General features: G+C 33.2%; 1 protein-coding gene across 3 annotated transcripts in view; it reads left to right on the forward strand.

Annotated features, from left to right (window-relative positions):
• KIF18A (kinesin family member 18A) overlaps positions 1-20,288 on the forward strand; it is an 82,091-nt gene that overhangs the window by 60,373 nt on the left and 1,430 nt on the right. For 2 of the 3 annotated variants that reach the window (XM_011362563.2, XM_023532071.1), the window contains exons 14-16: positions 9,409-9,850; positions 10,587-10,694; positions 15,460-15,569. In XM_011362563.2, coding sequence (XP_011360865.1) covers positions 9,409-9,850; positions 10,587-10,694; positions 15,460-15,569 — 660 coding nt within the window. Of the gene's footprint in view, positions 1-9,408; positions 9,851-10,586; positions 10,695-15,459; positions 15,570-15,717; positions 15,845-20,288 lie in introns of those variants that run through there. The other variant, XM_011362564.2, reaches the window with a different exon arrangement.

Here is a 20,288-nt window from a genome sequence, read left to right on the forward strand (position 1 = left end):
TTTCATGTCATTTGCTTGCATGTTTCTGTTAGACAGTTGGATATAAAGCTTCATAGTTTTGGCTAGTTTGTGTAGCTGTCCCAGGACAAGCAAGCAATATATTTTGGTCTGTTTTTTTTTTTTTTTTTTTTATAGCCCCAACATTTGATTAATTTCTTTTCATTAAAAGTCCTTCCATGTATATGTGCATGTGTGTCTCCCTCACCCTCTTGCTTTTCCTCTCTTTTCCCCTATCCACCTCCACCTCGTTTTAAAATTTAGTTTATGTATTTTTTAAAATTAATGCCTGTACATAGTTTAGAACCTAGCAAGTACTATAATGTTCATGGAAGTATTCCTTGACCTATTGTTACCTATTCCCAATCTTTATTCCCCTTTTAGCTATTTCTTCTGGTTTTTCCTCTTAATTTCTGAATTTTAAATTTATACTGCTAATTCATATTTATGTTTTTCCAATTTTAGATATCTACTTATGTTTTACTTTGGAGGATAAGGATTTAATTTTTTTACATTACATATACATTTCCTCCCTTTTCTCATCTTGCTAAAACAGTTTTTTACCTTATTTTAAATCTCTAGAGTGTTTTCAAGTAAATATTGTTCCCTATTGAGCTAAGAAGTGTTAAATTTTATTATACAGCTTTAAGGTTTCTGTATGTAGTATTTGCTTTTTTCTCCATCTTTCTCATTCTCTCTTATTTTACAGAAATACATCCTTCAATAGATTCTGGAGATAATTGGTACATAGAAAGTAATTTCTTGAGACAACGCATGTGTGGCAATATCTTTATTTTCTGATTGTTTGACCAGATATAGAATTCTAGGTTGGAAATAATTTTTTTAAGTACTGTGAAGATGTTGTTTAATTGATTTCTAGATATCAGAGTTGCTGGTAACTGTCATGCCATTTTTATTCTTTATATGAGAATGTATATCGTGTGACTTTTTCTCCCAGGAAGATTATAGAATCTTTCCTTTATCTTTAGTATTCAGAAATGTCAAAATAACATGCCTTGATGTTGGTCTTTTTTAATTCATTAGACTAAACAGTCCGTGGACCTTTCTCTCTACAAACCTTTATCCTTTCACTTTTAGAAATTTTCATCTATTTATGCACATACACATACATACACTACAAATACATACATACATATACCGCCATATGTACTTTTCTTCCTTTCTATCTGTTCTTTGGAACACTTATTAATTTGATGTTGGATCTCCTGGATTGATCCTCTAATTCTGTTTTCTGTCTTCTGGTATTTACCTTTTTTGTTTATTCTTCTTTCTGGGAAATGTTATCAACTTACTACCTTTATTTTTATTCTTTCTTCATATTTTCAATTTCTAAGAACTTTTTTTTGTAATTCAATGTTTCTTTCCATAGCACTTTGTTTTTATTTCATTAATGTAATAATTTCTCACCTCTCTGAAGATATTATGGTTATTCTAACATATTCTTCTACATCGTCTCTTTTTTTTTTTTCCTGTGTGTAGTATATGTCCTACTGATCATGTTGAAATGCATACCCTCAAATATCTGGTAACCGTGGTCGTGTTCCATATACATAGTCAGGTCTTTCAGTCAAAGAGTTTTGCTTTATGATGCCCTCCAGAAAATTGTTTTGGGGAAACCTAAAAATGTCAGTACCTAGATCTTTTTTATTGTTGGTTTATCTAAAAAGAACTCTTTGATTTCCATTTAGGGAGTATATAAGCATGGCTACCAGTATTTTAGGGAAGTAGGATAAAAATCTGTATCTATTGATCATTGAGAAATTATTTAATCTCCTTGCTATCAGCTGTTGGTCCCAAGTCTGCAACCTGTCCAAAGAGTAAAATTTTATGTCTTTTAGCAGCATTATGAAATAGTAGCCATGTGGTGGTATAGTTGATGTTGATGGGATAACCCAACTACTTCCTTATGTAGGCTTTCAATTAATTTTGTTTTTAGCTCCACCCTGTACTTTCAGAAACAACCTTATACCTCCAATTCCTGAGACTTTCTGAGGCTGTAAAGAGCTGAAAATTTTTATTGGCTTCTTCCCTCCCCCATCCTAGACATTGCTCTTTTTTTTAATTTTATTAAATTTATTGGAGTAACATTGGTTAGTAAAATTATATAGGCTTCAAATGTACAATTTTATTATATATCATCTGTATATCACATTATGTGTTCACCACCCAAAGTCAAGTCTCCTTCCATCACCTTATATGATGACATTGCTCTTCCTTAAAAAAATATTTTTGGTATTTATAATTTTATAGAAGCAGTATAAATTTATTGTAAAAAGTAATCAAATGTTTAGAGAAGAATATAATACCACTCAGAATTTTTCCAGCCGTAACCTATGCTAATATTTTAATGGATTATACCATATTTCCTTCTGCAGTTTTCTGTGACTTCCCCCCACCCTATTTTTTCTTGTGGTGTCTGTGTTAGCTTTGATTTGTTTTGGAGGGATTTCATTTTTCAAATTGGTATCATGCTGTGTATAAAATTTGTACTTCATTTAATGAGCATTTCCCTATATCATCAAATAATCTATAAAATGTGGCTTTAAATCACAGTGTAATTGTGAATATCCCACATTTTATTTAGCCATTATCCTAACCGATTTAATTCTCCCCGTGATAGAGACTCCACATTGTGTAGTGGTGAAGAATATGGCATCTGGGTTATCAGAAGGCCTAAGTTTATATGCCAGCTCTGCCATTCCTTTATATTATCCTTTTACTGATCCAGTGAGTTTCCTCTGTTTATTATAAGTAATCTTCTATCCATAACTCGCTGATAAACAAGTCAAAATTAAGGTTTAGAAATAGGGGGAAAATGCATTTCTTTTCATGGATCTCACAGCAGAGGGAGTATACAAAAGGAACTAGAGCCACAGGTAGTCTCAGCTAGAAACTTTACCTCTTTGCCCAGTGGCTTCTCATTCATATGTAGTGACCACCAATGCTGAGAGCAAGGCCCACAGGGTTGGGCACTTTCTGTTCAGTATTCCTTTCTCCATTGAGATAGCTGGGCCAGGACCAAATCTTGGGCCTGTGAGTGCCCCTGCTGGTATTCAAATCTTGATATTTTGCCATATACCATAGCCTTGTCTCACCCTTTCTCCTCCTACCCCACCTACAACCCTCATCCCTGTTCCTAATTCAAGGGACTTTAATAATATTCTACCAGTGTCTTTTACTTAACAACCAGGGACAGCACTGAAGGATGAAGTGGGGGATATTATAAGTTATTTTCCATGCCTTCCTTTATTTCAGTTTTAGCCACGCAACATCCTTCGTGAAGTCTTCTGGTATCCTGGTGTGCAGATGATATTCTTCCCTTATTAACATTAGGGCAAGTTTTCTCCTATATCTACTATCTGATCATTTTAAAGGGAATCTGAAAGGAGAGCTAGATGCCTCTATTCAGGTTACCATCTTGGCTAAAATTGGCTGTCTTTTTCATAGTTAACCTTCATAACCCTTCTTGTATTATGGCTGTTTCTAAAGTGCGACTCTTAAAGTGAGGCCAACCAAGTGCTAATTCTTGAGAAACCCTTCAATTTTTCATTGCCTTTCTGTCATCCTCTCTTATCAAAAAGAAGAGGTTCTAATAGCAGATATATCATACATTATTTGATCAAAACACATTTATTGCAGGATCACATTTTACATTTTCAGGCTTCATCAAATATGGATTAAACTGTGTTGGCTCCTTTTTAAGGAATTGAATGCAATAATTAAGGTATTGGGAGGGGAGCAGTCAGTCCCTGTGTCTGAAATCATAGTATGTCTATGTCTGGAACAGAAGAGAAATCTCTTTCAGTTGTTTGAGGATATCTAGAGATGAATTCGCAGAGAATGTAGAGGGCCTAACATAAAAAGAGATGACCTTTCCACATCATTCTCTTAACCTAATTCTTCCCTTCACATCATGCTTTGTACACTTCCTAGGAATCGGTTCATTTTCGTTAACTTTTCTTCTATCTGCCACCCTTGTTCTAGAACCCTTTTCTACTTAACCTCACTCTTCTTTCCTTTTCTCCATCCCAGCATGATAATAACCCCATCACCTCTCAGCAAGAAATTATATTCTCAAACCCCAAAGTGTATCTGCTGCCTCAAGTCCATGAACATTCAAACTAGAGAGGGAAGGAAACAGATTCTAAGATACCTGCACTGACTTAGATGAGAGCTCCTCTTTAGAGGACAGGAGCTCAAGCCTGTTGAGTGAATGTGGGGAAGAGGATGTCAGTAACAAGAGGATGCAAATTTGAGGGAATGACTTAAAGCAGGTGTCCTCAAACCTCGGGCCACACAGACCAGTACCCATCCGTGGCCTGTCAGAAACCAGGCCGCCCAGCAGGAGGTGAGCGGCAGGCAGGTGAGCGAAGCTTCATCTGCATTTGCAGCCGCTCCCCAGCGCTAGCATCACCACCTCAGCTCCACCTCAGGTCGTCAGGCATTAGATTCTCATAGGAGCACCAGTCCCTGGTGCCAAAAAAGGTTGGGGACCGCTTATAGGACCTTTTGAACTTTTCTGTAATTGTTAATGTGGAAATGGTTCCTGGTTTCACAGAAAGTGGTCAATTTCTGTTGATTAAGGTGTGTAAAATTAATATAGACCATGCCTTTGTGTGAACTTCTTATCTTTGTTCCTGATTGTCAGGCAGCTAATCTCACATATGTCTGTCATCGGATGTGTTCTGGATTTACTGTATATAAGTTTTAGCTGATTATTTGATTATAGCACCCTTTCCACATCTCTCCATCACTACTGCTACCACTGCAGTCCAAGCTGTCATTTCTTGCCTGAGCTATAGCAACAGCCTTGTTACTGATTTCCTTTTCTCTCTTGCCTGTTCATATTCAATTCTCCACACAATAAGCAAAGCAATCTTTTTTAAAACATAAATCAGATCACATCATATTCTTAAAATCCTCCAGAGATAACCCTTGAACTTGGAATAAATCTAAAATAAACTCTTATCTTGTCCATACATCTTCACATAGCATGGCCCCCTTTGATCTCTCTAGCAGCTTCTCATTTCTACTCTTCCTCTAACACACTATACTTCAGTCACACTAGCCCTCTCTTCCTTGAGTTCAAAAAAGTTATTCTTGCCACTTGCTATATCCTCTACCTCTTCCCCAGGTCTTCGCAGGGCTAGCACCTTCATAGCCATTTAAGTCTCAGGTTGTATATCCCATCCTTAGAATTGCCTTCCCTGGCCATTGTAATTCACACCTCTCCTATCTCCCATCACTCTCTATTCCATTTCTCTGTTTTTATTGTCTTTACAACTCATTTGTTATAACTATCTTACTTTATTAAGGTAATTTACTTTTTTACCTTCTTCCCTCAAAAATTAAGTTCTTAGCTATCTTGTTTCTGCTATATTCTCAATACCTAGAAAAGGTCTAAAACATGGCAGGTGCTTAATACCGGGTAGATGAACAAACAGTGATTTTTTTTTTTTTTTAATGTAGATGCAGTGCTCTTAGATTATTTGTCCTGTACCATAGCTGACTACAAATTTTTTATATTTCATACATAAAATAAATAATGATGCTGAATTGAAAATAGTAATACTGAACTTCTTTTAAGTGTCTTGACATTACGATTACTGTTATTATGTAGACATGAGTTTCAATAAGTCACACATCCGTTGGGTCATGAGCATTTCAGGGCAGTAGAAATGCAATATACATGTAATATGTTGTAGAGTTAAAAGCCCAAAAAATGGTCTAGAAATAACAAAACATTTCAGACCATAAGATACATTGCTACATATTGCCTCCCAAACTCAAGTATATGATACAGTGAACTGGTTCCTTAGCTGGAGAGACCCTGGAGAGAAGACTCACTGTCCTCCCAAGTGGCTGCCTACCCTATAACAATGTATTTTTAATTTTCTATCCTCTCCTGTGTAGCACACACATTGCTGAGGTGTTTCATAGACTTCCATCATCTATTAGAGTCCCTTGATCTGAAAGTCTGTAACAACACGATTTCTTTTTTTCATTTTATGAGGCCTTTTTAAAGAATTATAACCAGCCTCCAGGTTCCTTTCTCATTTTCACTCAGTAGACCCAAGAATTACAGAATCTTGTTAAATAGTATTTTCCCAGTCTGAATCAGGGGAAACTCACCTGCTCTTCTGGAAAGTTACTGTATATCCTCTAATGGAAAAGTACAGCAAATCTCTTTTATAGACCTAGACTTAGCATATTCAGTGGTTCTTCTAGCTTATTAGAATATACAGTACCCCTAATCCAACACTCTCCGGTTTCTCATACCCACTTTAATCACTCTATTACTTAACCTGCTAAAAGAGAATGATTATTTATTATATAATTACATTTATATTCTCTAAATCTTATTCAGAGTGAAATATCAGTTGTTTGTTGTATTCTTTTCATTTTCATGAATTAGTGGAGTCATTGTTCCTGTACAGTTATAGTGAATTTACTGTTCAATTTTTATTTACACCTTTAGATCTTTTTTTGCTCTGGTTATCTCCTGAACCTTTCTTAACTAGTCAGTCTAACTAGTCTTGAATTGACCATCTAGTTTCTGTGCTCTTCTTATTATTTGATCTGTATTAAATAATTGAGAAGATAAAAAGAAAAGAACCCTCTGGATTTGTATTTTGTACCTGCTGTATGTCTATAACATCTTTTCTTCCAGGCTCAGTAAAACAATGGTATGTGAATCCACATCAAGTACCACATCTCCATGTTTTCCTTCAAGTTATCATATCTTGTCAGGAAAGCAGAATTATGGCTAAAGATCTATCACTGTAACATTACTATTGATTTCACTGACAATTCTTATTCAGTCTAAGCATATCAGAATTTGATGTTGGATGTGTGTTTACATTATTCCAGAGAACAGGTGGCTAATTTCTTCAGTGTCTTGTGGAAAACCCCTATTTTCATGCTCTTTACAGGCAGTAGGGAAAAAGTGGTCTACCATCATAGAAATTTTCCCAGTGCAACTCTAGAGATTATCCCTTTCTAGATCTGTGCAAGAAAAATAGTGACTCTGGATAATCCTTATCCTTTGAGGTTTCATGTTCTGTTGTGTCTAAGTTAAATAACACATGTGCCTGCTTTAATACCACCTATGGTCTGTGTTATGATTTATCGTCAGCCTTGATAAACTAGATTTCTGATAAACTGAAAATGAGACATTGTTTGAAATGTATTCTTTTAGTGATAACTGGGAGTTAGGCATTGATGGAATCCTGGAAAGTAAATTACAGCTTTCTCTGTGAAGTAGTAGTGCAAACAGCAGAAGCATATTTATATTTCTAGAGCCTTTCTTTGAATCCTAAGTATTTTATAGATATTATCTAATCCTAGAAAATTCCCTACTTATCAAAATGTATCTCCTTTTTGGAGGGGGGGAGGGGTTATTAATGCCCACAATGCTTAAGTGAGTTGCCCAAGGTCACTCAGTGAGTCGTTGGTGAGGCCAGAAATAGAATCTAAGTCTCCTGACTCCCAATTCGGTTCTCTATCCTCGATATAGTTTTCTATCCTCTATATACCCCTGCTGCCTCTCATGGGAAAAGAAGTTAATCTTCCAGCTATTAATAGCCACCAAATTGGTGGTAGCAGCACAGTGGAGAAAAGTAACTGTCTTTATACTGCAGCATTAGTATAAAAATATCTGGTAATGGAAAATTTGACAAATGTCATGTTAAAGGGAGTGGAAAATTATTTTAAGATCTGGATCTCATTTATCTAGTTCTCAGAAAAGTAAAATTTCTTAGTAGAACAGGGATCATATTTTTCTTCCTGTTTTTAAATTGTATTTCCTAGAGGGTAATTGTCAACCTAGCCATAGCAGAGCCTATTGTCAACTAACATAATAAGAATAATGCATGTACTGTTGGTGATTGTTATAAGTATATTTTCTAACTCAGTTGAAAGTTTGAATTGCTTTATTGAAATATATAACACTTATTTTATTCAGCTTTCAGTGTTAATATTGTATCATAAAGCAAATACGACATCAATTGGGAATTTTACTGCATGATTTGTAAAAAAAGGCAGAAACACACTTTATAGTTTCTTCCCTGGACAATACAAAATTACTTTGTATCAGGCATCGTGAATTTCACCAAAATGAAATAGGCAAAGCAGAGAAATAGTTAAGAAATACAAGATAAGCACACTGGAGTTGATCGAGTTTATTGTTATGTATATAACCAATTTTTTACTTTATACCTTTGAAAAAGGTGTTTCAGAGGTGTTTATGCTCCTATCTTGGTGGGAATTCACACTTAAGTTCAAATAAAAAATTTGTCTCAATTTTAGACCAACGAACAAGAATTCCCCTACTAAAAATCTCTAGGTCGTATGTTTCTGTTTGAAGATTACTAAAAGTATTTAATTAGAAGAATAACATGGTCAGAATTAGGTTTTAACTGTGTAAGCGTAAGAGAGATGCGGTTGATGGAGGTTGGGAAATGCAAGGAAAAGGTTTCAAAAAATTGGTTATTTGGGACCCAGGTGACAGAGAAGGTAATAGCAAGAGGATAATTAGAAATGAATGTGAAATAAGCAGACTAGAGGGTCAAGTACAGATCCTTGGGAACGTATGTACATTTACTAGATGGAGCAAGAAGAAGGTGACATATTAGAGAGATAATGGGAAAATCACTTTGAAAAACTACAGAATTTATAGGGTTAGGGCTAAGAAAAGTTTTCAAACTTGGCGACTTCCTGACATTTGGGAAACTTGCTTTTACAGAGTGATAATGATCAAGTAAGAGTACTCTGAACTCTTCAAATTATGTTTATCTTTGGTATTAGTCTAAGTTTTGCAAACCTATGAATTATGTATGTTATAGAAAACAAATCAACCAGAATGCTTAATTAACTACTATACCTGGAATAGTAACAGATACAGTTATTTCATTCACCTGGGATTTTATTGGTTATCGCTGTTTTTTTACTTTAGATGTTCACTCAATTAATAATAAACTGGTGATATTTTACAATAAAAAAAATCACAAATCTTTATGCCTTCAAATGTTGAATAATGTTTTGTTATCTTAAACCTAAATCAAACATGAAAGCTGCAAATTGCTTGTGAATTTTATTTGAATTGGTTGGAAATTTGTTTTCACGATTACCTAGTCTCTCAAGATATCTGTATCTATAAATTAATATTGATATTAGCCATTTATTATTTATACTAGTTTATAGAATCTCTTTATAATGAGTTTACTTTATTTAAAGTTATTAGCAATGAACTATGGTATTTCCTTTCCAACTTATTTTAAATTTTTAATATTTGGCAGAAAATGTACTTTATCATCGGTATTTTTTTTAACTGATAGGGTTATTGGAAAACTGGGCAATATCTTTGAGATTTTTAAAAATTTTGTCAAACAGGCACATCTTCAAGTGAATCTAATCTGCTTAACATTCCTTCACAAAAAAGAACTCGAAGAAAACTAATGTCTTCTCCTTTGAAAGCAGAACTTACCCAAAAGTCAACACTGTCTGAAAGTATGCAACTCAATGATTCTTTCAGCAAAGAACTTCAGCCTATTACGTATACCCCAGAAGACTATAGAAAAACTTTTCAAAATCCATCTACAGTGACTTTATTAAAACCATCGTCTAATGCTACAAATTTTCAGGCCATCAGCTCAAATATAAACAGTGATAATTCTCTGAAAATGTCATGTGAATTAGATATCCCTCTGAGTAGGAAAAAAGAATATGGACGGGAAGATTTGGACTCTACATTTACTATATGTGAAGACACCAGGAGATTGAAGAGTAAATTACCTGAAGAACAATCACTACCAAACAATAACATTTTACAAAGGTATAAAAAAAAACAGTATTTGTCAATTCTTTTTTTTTTTTTTTTGCAGCCTTTAAACTATTAGCTTTCTTTTTCTTCTTTAGCTATATTTGAGGTCTGTTTTATAGATTAAATATGTTCTCTTGAGCATACTTTATTAAATCTTAATTGTCTTTTTTTCTAAATATTAATTCACTAACACAATGTTTTAAAGTCTTTAAGATGGTATCTTAAGTTGACTCACCCTCCTTAAGCTAAAAGAGACCTTACTGTATATTTAGTTTATATAGGCCATCATTGGAGGATTACCATGATTATTATTATTCACTAATATCTTCACTAAAGAATATTCCACAGTTTCTATTTCAGAATAAGTTGAGGTTTGCTAAACTTCAACTTATTCTGAAATAGTAATATGTCTAAGGTATAGCTGACTGCATGTCATCCAAGCAAACGTATCCTTCTCGTTTCATCTGTATTATCACAGCCAATCTAAATATGAGAAGAATGACACTTTTATATTTCTGTGCTGTTAGGAATTCAGAAATATCTCGATAGCAACTCTATGATGTAAAAATGAGAATAGAAAACCCCAAAGCAAGCAAAGGAAGTCTTATAGTATAATGTTTTTCTTTATATAGTAATAAGAAATCATGTTCCAATTATGTAAGTATATGGCCCCTTTTTCCCCATAGTACAAACCAAAATTACTCTTTTTAAAATTATTTTTTATAATTTTTTATAATTTATTATACAGGCTAGCCCCTACCTCATTCTCAACCAAACATGACCTGCCTGTACGAAGCATTGTACCATCCTACATGGCAATGACTGCTGCTGCCAAAAGGAAACGGAAATTAGCAAGGTACGATTTAACAGAAACTGATTCAGTCTTTATACTTATATAAGATCCTCTTTATACTTTATTTCCTACAGTTCTTTTTTATTTCTTATAGTTAGACTTGTCAATTCATATTTAAGCATGCATATAATAAATAGCTCTGAATGTGACACTGGATTTATATTATCAAAGGGAGATCTTGATACAGCCTAAGTATTTCACTTGATATTTGCATAAAGTATTCCATATTTTAGATTATTAAAAATAAGTTAAAAAGTCTTCTGGCTTTTAAAAATGTCATTTAATTTCAACTTTTCTACTGGTTACAACTTTTATTCATTTAGTATTTTTCCTTTTAGACATTACTGAATTTTTTCAGTCCTAAAATTATATTATTTTAATGGATTTTGATATATGACTACAATGTAACGAATGAAGAGACTTCTGTAGTTTGTGTCAGGCCAAGCCATGTATCGAGAACAATTATAAAAGCTGATAAAATACAACTAACAGCTACTCGAAGGCCCTGGAGAACAACCAAGGCAGCCAAGAATTGAGGGTCTGAGATCCCAGAGAAAAGGGAAAAACAGAAAAAAAAACTATAGCTATCCAGACCTCCACTGCTTCTTTTTTCCTTTTAGCATTTGCCAATTCATGGCATCAAATATAGAGACCAAGCAGAAAATGGAAGCCTAGAGCTTATCAGCAGTCTCACCGAGCTAGGGAAACAAAATCATTCTGTATAGCTTTTGCCCTCAAGATATTTGCCAAGTTCTAAACTCTATGGAATAAGAATCCAAGAAACCTAAGTTGAAGGTAGCTGCTAAAAGGTTAAAGTATCAAGCAGAGCTGACTTTTTCTTGGGACTGGGATATAACATTGTTGTTCAGGGATCCTCATGAAGAACAGGCCCTGTTAAACACCTAAGATTTTATTTGAGACCCCCGAAGGCTTGTGCTACAGGAGTAAGGCAAACTGAAAATAAACCAGTTCTTGAAAGCCTAAAACCAACCTTAAACCAACTCAATCCCTTTTTAGATCAAGGAGATCTTTCTCTCTACTGCCTGCTTACCAGAGGAAAATTTAATCATCTCTTGAAGAATATACCATCCAGAGCCTCTACAGTTTTTCATATACAGTGTTTAGCCCATAAGCAAAAATAACCAAGCATGCCAAGAGACAAGACCAAATGACTGAAAATTAAGAGAAAAAAAACAAATTAGAGAAGCAGTGGTCTATAAGTGATGCAGATATTGAGGTTATCAGATAGAGACTTCCAGATTTTAACTGTGATTAACAAAAAGTAGAATAAAATGGGTGATAATTTCCCAATAAACTGAATTCTATTAAAATGAGTCCAATGTATATTCTAGAACTGAATAAAATGGAATTACTGAAACTAAGAACTCAATAAATATTTTACAAGATTTGGCACAGCAAAAGAGAATTTAGTGAACTGGAAGCCAGCTTGATAAAAAACTATCCAAGCCGATGTGCAAAAGGATAAAAAGAAAATATGAAAAAGAGTGAAAAAGAAATATGGGGCACAATGAAAAATATGGTACACACGTATATATTCTGAGTCCCAGAAAGAAATAAGGAAAAGAATGGGGGAAACTAGTATTTGAGAAGATACTGGCTAATAATTTTCCAAAACTAACAAAAGATTCAAGAAGCATTGCAAACCACAAGCATCATAAGTATAAAGAGAAATATACCTAGTTAATTAGCAGTAAAGAGAGCTAAAAATCAAAGACAAGGAAAAAATCATAAACTAAGTTATATGACATTAAACTCAATGACAAATTACAGTGAATAGTTATATTGTAAAATGGATCTGACTTGCTCTCCCTTTCCTTTGACATATGATTATGGGGAGAAGACTATAAGATCTAAAGATAATTCTGTTAAGTTTCTCATTTTACACCATGGACCTGTTCTCATCTGGGCTAGTGTAAACAAATTTATAAATAGCCTACTTATTTGTGCCACATAGAGTATCATCTCTTAGGTGCATTTAAGATCTGCCCTTTTCTCTCCAACCAAAGTATAGCAGACCCTTGGAATGTGTACATTAAAAATTCATGGACTGATTTTTCTTGAATGTCTCTGACTGTGCATGACATTAAATTTTGTATTTTCCTAAGGTACAAATTTGAATTGTGCAATTAGTCTGGCTCATGTATGGGAATCAGTCACTTAATGAGTGAGCCTAGCTAACAACTATCATCTGTGTCATCCATCTTATCACTAATTTTCATTGTGTCGATTGTGTTATTCTTTCGACTAATTAATGGTGACTTTTCTGATTCTTCTCTGGTAGCCTTCTCTGTTGTGTTAATGAAGATATGGCAAGTTTATAGCTAAGAATAATTTTAAAATGTAAGCATAATCATTATCAAAATCAAATGTCCAGGTATGTAAATGTGTATTTGGAGTGGTTTTAGATGACTTAAAAGGCTTCCACATGAGCAACTAACATGGTGAAATAATACTAAAGGACATATAAAGAAAGATTTCTCATAGCCTATTAATTGCTCTATTACATTCCCTCTGATACAAGTAATTAGATCCTGCCATTAACTAAGGTTAAAAGAGATTAATGCTAGAAATGTACATAATTACTTTTGGTTTTAATCTTCCTTTTCCCCAATTAAATCTACATGAACTTTAGAGTAATAAACTCTGGTATTTTCCACTTAGCAGCTTTATGTACATATTTAGACATGTTTGTATTCTAATATTGTTTTTAAAAATGAAGAAGGGAAGGCCCCACATATATAATTATTTTATTTATTTGTATCAGTTTTTCTCTCTGAAAAAAAATATTTCAGTCAGAAAAGCACTAGATATTCAAAGAACCTACCAAACCATATAGCTTTTTTTAGTTACTAGTTAAATTGAGAATATGATTTTTAATCATTTCAACTTATTTAATCTCACAGTAGCAGACCGTTTTAATTAAATGAATCAGTCTACCAAAAGACAAATGAAAAATATACATATATAAAATTTTACTTACAAATTATATTAGTTTTGAGATTTTGTTTGCTTTGTGTTTAATTGGTTGATTTTTTGTTTGTTCATTTGTTCCACAATCGTTCTTAGTGCCCAAAAATGGTCTCACACTTGCTATACACTTTTGATTTATTTTGAAAGATGTCTAATGATTTCATTAGAAATTATCTCAACTGAAAGAATATGAGATGTATTACGTCTGTTAAGCAGAAGCATTCTACCTATGAAAGGGAACAAAAGGTTGAATCTTAACTTTTATTAATTGTCATAGAAATATATTAGGCACACAACTAGAAGAGTCTTTAGATTTCTTTTCAGTACAGTCTTTAACATAATGTGAATTTGGAATCTTACCAATTTTAGGGTTTTTATATTTTAAATTGTATTTTTAATTAAAATTATTGGGGTGACATTTGTTAATAAAATTATTCATAGGGGTTTTTTATGATCTAACATAAATCTAACAAATTTATAACATAAATGTCAAACATTTTATCAGTGGACTTTTTTATCTAAATCTTAAAAATGTTTTAGTGTATTTTACTTATATATAATTATACAACTTATTTTATTAGGCTTTGATTTTATTCCTAAAAATATGTTTGAATAGCTTTATTCAAAAGTTTAATTTTTCAAGTTAAAAAAATATTATGAGTAAAAACAAAGGTCCTAAAACCAACCAAAGTGAAGAATCATACCATAGAAATAATAACTTTAAGATAAACTGTAATTACATGAAAAACGACTTATTGAAAGTAACCAATGACATTGATCTTTTACTTGAAGAAATAAAATCACCAAATAACCAAAAAAGAATTTTACCCGAGACAGCTGATGTACATATTATCAAAAAAGGGTATTTAATATCCAAAATAGAATTATAGTAACCTAGTTTAGTTAGCACCATTTAGGAATGGAGAATTTCTACAACTGAATTTTTTGCTTTCATAACACTAATACTTCTTTGTAACCATTTGGGTAGGTATTATTTGCATTCTTGAACCAAGTAGGCAAAATCACCATTATGAATACTATAATCATCTCTCTTACAAACTCTAGAAAATTGAGGTACATAGGTTGAGAGTTATTTTTCCCAGCATTCAGTGTGTCCATGTCTATTTTTCTTTGCTGTCATATTAAATTGCTGTTTCTGACTACTTTAAATGAATATATAACTAACCCACGTTCTTGAACAAACATACACCCGTATCATTTTACCACGTGGTTAGGATTGCCAGAAGAGCAAGTTGTTGCCATATAAAGAAAGCCTCCAATTGTTAGTCCAACTGACAATCAAATTAGTATCAATTGTAAAATGGTATATATCTTTATGAGCCAGAAATCCCCTAGAGTTAGCATATTTGATTCAATGTAGAACAGGGAGCTTCATCCCCTGCCGGACCCCCAGATCTGCCTGTTAAAACTTAATCCTCCTTAGGTCTTGGAAGGATTGGATTGCTATTTTCTGGGCCCAGATTAAACTCAGCTCAAACACAAAATCTTTCATTTTTCTTTCTTTTTCTAAACTCAGGAACCTACAGCTCCTTGTAGTTTGAAAACCTGTGGTACTGTTTTTTCCTACCTTCTATTATTTTATATATTTGTCTTATTTTTTCTCCTCCCCACCGCATGGCCATAATATAAATTTTCAGGACAGGAGTTGTTTGTGCCTTACTTATTTATATATTCTGTAACATGAAGCTATAATAGGTGTATTAGAACTTACAGCTATAAAAAATGCTTAACTAAACTTTAAAATTTTCTCTTCAAGTTCTGCATCAAACACTTTGTTAACTGCTGAGGGAAGTTCTGGATTTGCCAAACGTGTTCGAAAAGATAATTCAAGTGGTAATCACTCACAAGAAAATGGGCCAACAGTGGGTATGTCTGAGCTCTTATTTTGATATTTAATAACATGATTACCTAACATATGTATAGTATTTTACATTTTTTATGGTGTTTTCATAAGAATCTTTTATCTACTCGTCACATTTATTACATGGTAAGTGTGATTATATCCATGTTACAGATAAGAAAACTTAGGACTCCAAATAGAAAACATTTTCCTGAGATCACACAGATATTTCATGGTGGAGCCAGAACTCAGTACTGAATCTCCTAATGCTACATTCTACACCCTTTTTGTAATCGATACTTCTTCATATTGCAGAAGAATTGGTAAATGATTTAACTATTTATTGAAATAATTAGCTAAATGTATTATTTAATAGGTTAGTGATTAAATATATTTTACATATAAATTATATCCACTTGAAATTTTTCCTTTAGCCTAATTTTTAATAATGTGGCCTCTGATTCATTTGTGCAATTATTTACAGCCTCCAGTCTATACCTAGTTACAATCATATTATAACTCTCATTAGCAAATTGAAAAGATGCTGATGGGGTTGACTTCATTCTCTTAATTACATGTGTGGGGAGGGGAGGGTGACATGAGTCCGTGTCAACAAAACTACATCTTCAGTAAAACTAGTGTTATATAGTGCCTACGAGTTTCTAGACCTAGGTGTCCCGACTTTTGTTTCTCTAACACTACAGTTCCTAAGATTTCGTTCAGGAAATATTTATTTACTACACACTCACTATGTGCTAGGTTCTGTGATGATACAAAGATCATTAAGGCCCAGTTGGTTTCTTCTCTAAAGGAACTTATAATTTTAGCACTTGGAATTTAAAGGAGTTTCATGAGGTAATGAGTGTTTCTAAGAATCGTAACATGAAAACTTACTTTTTTTGTTAATGCTCTTTCATTAGAGTAATATAAAATTTCTCAATAGCTTTGCCAAACTGTATGATAAATCTTTACTTCTTGTGGTAGCCAGTAACAGTTGTTTCCCTTAAGTTTAATGGCAGTGTCTTTCATGCAAATTTAAAAAGCAATAAAGTCCTGAAAAATAAAATTTACTATGATATTTGGTTTAATATGCCATATTTAATAATGCTTGACAAGGTGTATATGCAGTTGGTGTAGGTACATACTGTCCCATGGATCTCCTGAAAAAAATTCTCCAGAAAGGCATAGTTCTGCAACCAAATAATAAGTTTATGGAAATTCTCAAAGAGACATTTGGTTTTCCTAATATGCTATGGAGTAAAAGGTAGGAGATGATACTAATATGCTTCTCAGCAGGAAAGAGCTAAAGCTAGTTTCTAAGATCACGTGTAGTTAAGGATAATGGAGCACTTAGAAAAAGATTTAGGAAAGATCATAGTTTAGTACATTGGAATATCCAAGGAAAAATACACATCAGAAATTATTAGAAAGGTAAGAAAACAACAGGAACTACCTTCCTTCTAATGTATTTTACTGAATTCTCAAGCTAAGTGTACAAATAAAAAAACAAAGGAACATAGTAGAAAGAAGGTAACTACTGTTTACTGAGCAATTAGAAGAATAAGAAATAGAGTCAAGAGAATATGTGTCCCTAAAACTAAAATCTAATGTGACCAAGAAGATGGATCAGAGATTATTAGACTGATCCCTAAAAAAGCCAATCGTACACTGTCGTGTCAACATTTCATTGAGTGGAGAATCACTGTGAAGGCTGGTGAAGATCCAGAAGAATGGAACACATTTGAGAGGTGGCAGTAAAAGAAAAAAGGGCTATGAGATAGGATCAGCACTTTAGAAAGTACTAGATTCAAATGATACTTATAAATTGGAAAAATATGGAAGTTTAAAAACCTTAGGCAAATAATCCAGAGAATGAGAAAAAATTAATGATGCAAAAAAGAAAGGGGAACAGTGCTTGTAGGAATAATCTTTCATTCATTTAAAAAAAAAAACACAAAAGTTAATCTGCAAGTGTGTATGTGTGTATGTGTGCGTGTGCATTTTGTAACCATTTGGGTAGGTATTATTTGCATTCTTGAACCAAGTAGGCAAAATCACCATTATGAATACTATAATCATCTCTCTTACAAACTCTAGAAAATTGAGGTACATAGGTTGAGAGTTATTTTTCCCAGCATTCAGTGTGTCCATGTCTATTTTTCTTTGCTGTCATATTAAATTGCTGTTTCTGACTACTTTAAATGAATATATAACTAACCCACGTTCTTGAACAAACATACACCCGTATCATTTTACCACGTGGTTAGGATTGCCAGAAGAGCAAGTTGTTGCCATATAAAGAAAGCCTCCAATTGTTAGTCCAACTGACAATCAAATTAATATCGATTGTAAAATAGTATATATCTTTATGAGCCAGAAATCCCCTAGAGTTAGCATATTTGATTCAATGTAGAACAGGGAGCTTCATCCCCTGCCGGACCCCCAGATCTGCCTGTTAAAACTTAATCCTCCTTAGGTCTTGGAAGGATTGGATTGCTATTTTCTGGGCCCAGATTAAACTCAGCTCAAACACAAAATCTTTCATTTTTCTTTCTTTTTCTAAACTCAGGAACCTACAGCTCCTTGTAGTTTGAAAACCTGTGGTACTGTTTTTTCCTACCTTCTATTATTTTATATATTTGTCTTATTTTTTCTCCTCCCCACCGCATGGCCATAATATAAATTTTCAGGACAGGAGTTGTTTGTGCCTTACTTATTTATATATTCTGTAACATGAAGCTATAATAGGTGTATTAGAACTTACAGCTATAAAAAATGCTTAACTAAACTTTAAAATTTTCTCTTCAAGTTCTGCATCAAACACTTTGTTAACTGCTGAGGGAAGTTCTGGATTTGCCAAACGTGTTCGAAAAGATAATTCAAGTGGTAATCACTCACAAGAAAATGGGCCAACAGTGGGTATGTCTGAGCTCTTATTTTGATATTTAATAACATGATTACCTAACATATGTATAGTATTTTACATTTTTTATGGTGTTTTCATAAGAATCTTTTATCTACTCGTCACATTTATTACATGGTAAGTGTGATTATATCCATGTTACAGATAAGAAAACTTAGGACTCCAAATAGAAAACATTTTCCTGAGATCACACAGATATTTCATGGTGGAGCCAGAACTCAGTACTGAATCTCCTAATGCTACATTCTACACCCTTTTTGTAATCGATACTTCTTCATATTGCAGAAGAATTGGTAAATGATTTAACTATTTATTGAAATAATTAGCTAAATGTATTATTTAATAGGTTAGTGATTAAATATATTTTACATATAAATTATATCCACTTGAAATTTTTCCTTTAGCCTAATTTTTAATAATGTGGCCTCTGATTCATTTGTGCAATTATTTACAGCCTCCAGTCTATACCTAGTTACAATCATATTATAACTCTCATTAGCAAATTGAAAAGATGCTGATGGGGTTGACTTCATTCTCTTAATTACATGTGTGGGGAGGGGAGGGTGACATGAGTCCGTGTCAACAAAACTACATCTTCAGTAAAACTAGTGTTATATAGTGCCTACGAGTTTCTAGACCTAGGTGTCCCGACTTTTGTTTCTCTAACACTACAGTTCCTAAGATTTCGTTCAGGAAATATTTATTTACTACACACTCACTATGTGCTAGGTTCTGTGATGATACAAAGATCATTAAGGCCCAGTTGGTTTCTTCTCTAAAGGAACTTATAATTTTAGCACTTGGAATTTAAAGGAGTTTCATGAGGTAATGAGTGTTTCTAAGAATCTTAACATGAAAACTGTTACTTTTTTTTGTTAATGCTCTTTCATTAGAGTAATATAAAATTTCTCAATAGCTTTGCCAAACTGTATGATAAATCTTTACTTCTTGTGGTAGCCAGTAACAGTTGTTTCCCTTAAGCTTAATGGCAGTGTCTTTCATGCAAATTTAAAAAGCAATAAAGTCCTGAAAAATAAAATTTACTATGATATTTGGTTTAATATGCCATATTTAACAATGCTTGACAAGGTGTATATGCAGTTGGTGTAGGTACATACTGTCCCATGGATCTCCTGAAAAAAATTCTCCAGAAAGGCATAGTTCTGCAACCAAATAATAAGTTTATGGAAATTCTCAAAGAGACATTTGGTTTTCCTAATATGCTATGGAGTAAAAGGTAGGAGATGATACTAATATGCTTCTCAGCAGGAAAGAACTAAAGCTAGTTTCTAAGATCACGTGTAGTTAAGGATAACGGAGCACTTAGAAAAAGATTTAGGAAAGATCATAGTTTAGTACATTGGAATATCCAAGGAAAAATACACATCAGAAATTATTAGAAAGGTAAGAAAACAACAGGAACTACCTTCCTTCTAATGTATTTTACTGAATTCTCAAGCTAAGTGTACAAATAAAAAAACAAAGGAACATAGTAGAAAGAAGGTAACTACTGTTTACTGAGCAATTAGAAGAATAAGAAATAGAGTCAAGAGAATATGTGTCCCTAAAACTAAAATCTAATGTGACCAAGAAGATGGATCAGAGATTATTAGACTGATCCCTAAAAAAGCCAATCGCACACTGTCGTGTCAACATTTCATTGAGTGGAGAATCACTGTGAAGGCTGGTGAAGATCCAGAAGAATGGAACACATTTGAGAGGTGGCAGTAAAAGAAAAAAGGGCTATGAGATAGGATCAGCACTTTAGAAAGTACTAGATTCAAATGATACTTATAAATTGGAAAAATATGGAAGTTTAAAA

This window comes from Pteropus vampyrus, unplaced genomic scaffold, assembly GCF_000151845.1.
Source record: "Pteropus vampyrus isolate Shadow unplaced genomic scaffold, Pvam_2.0 Scaffold76, whole genome shotgun sequence".
NCBI lineage: Eukaryota > Metazoa > Chordata > Mammalia > Chiroptera > Pteropodidae > Pteropus > Pteropus vampyrus.